The following is a 4,196-nucleotide window of genomic DNA, read 5'->3' on the forward strand; positions in this document are numbered from 1 at the left end:
TCTTCCTTACATGTTCTAGTTTTGTTTTCACTTTTGATTTCTTTCACCAATATTTACTACATCACCTTTATTCGGTTAATGTTTCTATTGCATTAACGAACATGTCAATCACATGCCTACTCAGATAGAGTATAAGATTTYTTAAGTGTATTCCCATTTATTTATTTTGGTTTTGTTTTCTCTCCAAAAGGTACTTTTTAGAAGAGAAATTTATCTAAGTGTTTCATTTTGTCATTGTTGACTTCACTCAAGTTTATCCCGTTGGGTTATGTTGTTCGTATTTTCTGTTATGTTAGAAAAATTGATTGATTTTTAATGTTATTCAATTGTTTGATTGACTGAGCATATTTGCACATACTTTTRTTCACTTTGATCCGTTATTATTTGCTGGTTGACAGCTAATATTTCACAATACGAAGGTGACAACATTTAAATTCGGAAGATCAAAATAGAATGTATGGCAATAATAAGCAAATTTCTGCAAAAAGACAGAACATTTCTAAGAAGGAAAGTAATATACGACACTTAAAACTTYCTGATAATATTGCACAAAATATTAAAATAAATTGCTCAAAGAAATTCGAATGGACAGAAAACGAAACGAGTGGGTGGTGTAGTTGCAGGGGCATGCGAAAAATCTGCATTAACATAATAACAACGACATAAATGCCATAGCAGCGATTTCCTAGCGGAAACCAGGCGCGTAAATTGGCTAAATCCAAGCTGCCGTAGCCACACGCCGAGATACTGCCACCGGCAGCACAGATGCTGAAAAGACTCGGAGAAAAACAAAGCTGACTTTTTCTTTACAACGTCGTAGCATTCTCCGACATCAATAAAATAACAATACAATTGAATATGCAGCTACATTTSGGCGTGTGTGTGTGTAAATATACTGTGTGAAATACAAATTCCCACCCTGTGCTTTATTCTGTGTTTACAGTGGCGACAAGAGAGTTCAGCTAGTTTCTATATATCTATATTTATTTAACAGCATACTTGTTGCTCCGCACCACCCAACCGACGGTTAACAGTTCGCGGCGTCAAAATTGTCTCCACACGCCCATACATACATATCTGCACAAACAACAGCGCTATTCTCTTCAGTAAGATTTCTCTTTCTTTAGCAACGAAGCTTTATATAACAATTTTTGAGCTTTGTTTGAGTTGTATGCAGCAGCATGAAAACAGTTTCCAAAAAGGTTTTTTCTTGTGATAATTTTGATTTACGTGAGTGTTGGCGCAGCGTCACGGCCAGAGAAATCTCACAAGAAAATTTAGTGCTTGACGGTATTTTAAAACGTGAAGGTGTTCAACAAACGCTCTCAAAGCTGAAAAATCATACCGTTGAATTGAAAATAAAATATAAATGCTAAAAAGCTGCAACGGCAGTAGCTTATGAGTGATACGAAGAATAGTGAGTTGTGTGTGCGTACTAATTTCAGATTGCATTCGATTTGTGAGATTAAAAGCAAAACAAAAAATTAAAAAAAAAAAAAAAAAAATCGCCTGAAATTGCGATATTTGTATAAAAGGCAGCCACAACAGTTTGCACGCAGATAATTTCATTTTATTATTCATTGCAAACACACACGCAAACTACACACAGGTCGCGCGGTTAACGGCAACCACGACAATTGTCAACAACACACCAGTGACGGTTTTCAATAAATATTAGTACTGAGTACTTACGTTTTGTTTTATTTAATTTTCTTTAGTGAAAATTGCGGTCATTACGATAACGAAACAATCAAAAAGTTCATTTACAACAAGTGTAAAAGTACAAATTAATAAAAATTAATTTTTGCAACAAAATCACAAAGTGATAATATACAAACTAATACAACAGCTTCAKCTAGCTTATCAAGCAATTTATTTAAMGTGTGCATTTCATATAAARCAAAAAAGCAACAATAATGAGCATAAGCTTCACACGCCAACTRTCGGAAATGAGCGCCAGCGAACTAAATGACGCCATTGACGACACCAATTTCCCGCAGGCGCATATCCTGTCACGTGGCCGCAACAACAGCGTCTGCTCGGCCAGTTCGGCTTCCGGCATAACTCCGCTAATGGATCGTGCACTCTCGCAAACAGATGAAGTGGTCGGCACCGCGACCGTGGCCAATGCCGTTGCCACACCCGCCACACCGAATGGTGGCAATGTTGTTGGTGGTGGCGTTGTTGCTGATTTGACTAATTCTGTAAAGAAGGATGCAGCGATAACAACGCCACCTGTGTCCTTTACGCGCCCAAAGCTAATGCTTAAAACAAATGGTATTATACCAGAGCACGAGGACGACACACCGATGACGCCAAAAACGCCGCGCACATCAACTACACCAGGTGGGTTCGCGTACTCGGACCTCGGACGAGTTGGTATTTCAATACCTGATTTTTTTTGTGTATTTGAAGAGAAGAAAATTAAAGAGTATATGACATCTTATACAACTGGATGCTGTGTGAGTCAAATGTACGCGTGTTGTATTTACTGTTTTGATACTTGTTTGACAGCGTATCTCATTCATCAGTGTTGCTAGTGTTTAAAGAAAATTAAAGTGTATAATGTAAATTAAAGTACAATTATTATTTCGCAATTGCGTTTATTAAATGCGGAATGAATATCTAAATGCAACGCCGATAACTGATAGTTTTATGCTTAAATATTTTCTGAAATTCCAATTAAAATTATATAATACCACGATACACTGATATATGTAAATCAGTTGCATCAAATGGCGCAAAATTCAGGTCAATGTTCATTGCACTTTTTTTTTGGACTTAGTTTTCTTTTTGGAATAAATTAACTGTCTGGATATACATACATATGAAACACGAWATATTTCATTATTCATCAATGTTTATTTTGTCGCCTTCAAAGTAATCGCCACCAGATCTAATACACTTATGCCAACGATCTGTTCAGTCCTCGAAACACTTTTCATAAGAACTTTTTGTTTTATCTCTTCGATCGACTGAAAACAGGTTCCTTCTGATGATTGTTGACTTGTTTGCATGTCAAACTCATAAACCCATGTCTCTTCGGGAGTTATAATTCTCTCCGTGATTGTGGGATCGGAATTCGCAATTCGGATGAGTCAAGCAAGGAACGCGTTTCATACCCAAAATATCCACCAAAAGCATATATCCTTCGCTATTTCAAAGTTTTCATCAGTTTACGAGTCGAAGGGCGTCTAGAATGACGCATGTTTTCAACGATCTCTCGACCGTCTTTGAAGGCTTGTACCACCGTAACCCTTTCCCAACATTCGATATGATGTTGCACACTAAATTCGGTTAGATTTACAAARTTTGAGACCATTTCTTCGTTTGATATTTTTATCCATTGTAAAAATCGCATCGCACTACCGAAGTGTACAAACCTAAGCAGCTGCTGTAAACAAACTGGTTGGCGGATCGTGTTCATACTTGGCATAGTAATTAAGGTCAGTGCTGTCAACTTAGCAAAATATTTTTTTTTTTAAATATCATTTACCCTGGAAATTAAATTACAATTTCCGGGGGCTTTTTTGTCACAATGTATTTATAGCTGCCTTACAATAATTCTGCCGTTACAACAACAACAACAACAACAACAACAACAACAACAGCTGCCTATACATATATTTCAAAAAACACTACAAAATAAACTCTTTATTTTTCTTATATCTTCGATAGCCTCTCCATCGAAATCTGAGATTAACTCTTCTCTGCTTAGCAGTACCGTGGTTCTTATATCCATTTCATAGGATCCATTCATATAGATCCTTATTATAYTATACATCTCTCTAACTTTTACTTGCTGTCAATTATTATTTTTTTTTTTACTTTTTAATAGCTTATAACTCGAGCTTTGTGGGCAAAATAGTCTTATCTTCACGATTGTCTTTAGTTATTTAGATTACAGCGTTCTTATCAGTAGAGCCATAATTATTTTAATCAATTTAAGTTTGAGATGCATAGTCTACAAAATGACAGAAGCTGTTTTTTATTGTCTTCTATTGCTTTGGTTATCTGTATACATACAATATATTATAAGTAATTATGGTTGCCACTCTGCACGGGTCTAAGGGGTATACATTGTATGGTATGCAACACGAGAATGGAACTGCAAACAACTAAGAGAGATTTCATATTAGAATAAGTAGAAAAGAGGGGAAAATACTCAGAGAAATTTATTTTATTTTTTTTTTCTT

The 4,196-nt window shown here is 35.8% G+C and overlaps 1 protein-coding gene across 2 annotated transcripts in view; it reads left to right on the forward strand.

The window, feature by feature from the left end:
- Window positions 1-4,196, forward strand: part of LOC108969682 (GTP cyclohydrolase 1) — a 32,551-nt gene that overhangs the window by 16,198 nt on the left and 12,157 nt on the right. The window contains exon 1 of one of the 2 annotated variants that reach the window (XM_018934563.1): window positions 1,301-2,346. The exons of the other annotated variant lie outside the window; for it this stretch is intronic. Within the exon in view, the coding sequence (XP_018790108.1) occupies window positions 1,917-2,346 (430 nt within the window). The 5' untranslated portion in view covers window positions 1,301-1,916. Of the gene's footprint in view, window positions 1-1,300; window positions 2,347-4,196 lie in introns of those variants that run through there. 2 annotated transcript variants of the gene reach the window in all.

This window comes from Bactrocera latifrons, unplaced genomic scaffold (genome assembly GCF_001853355.1).
Source record: "Bactrocera latifrons isolate USDA-ARS-PBARC rearing strain unplaced genomic scaffold, ASM185335v1 scaffold_260, whole genome shotgun sequence".
NCBI classification, from domain to species: Eukaryota; Metazoa; Arthropoda; class Insecta; order Diptera; family Tephritidae; genus Bactrocera; species Bactrocera latifrons.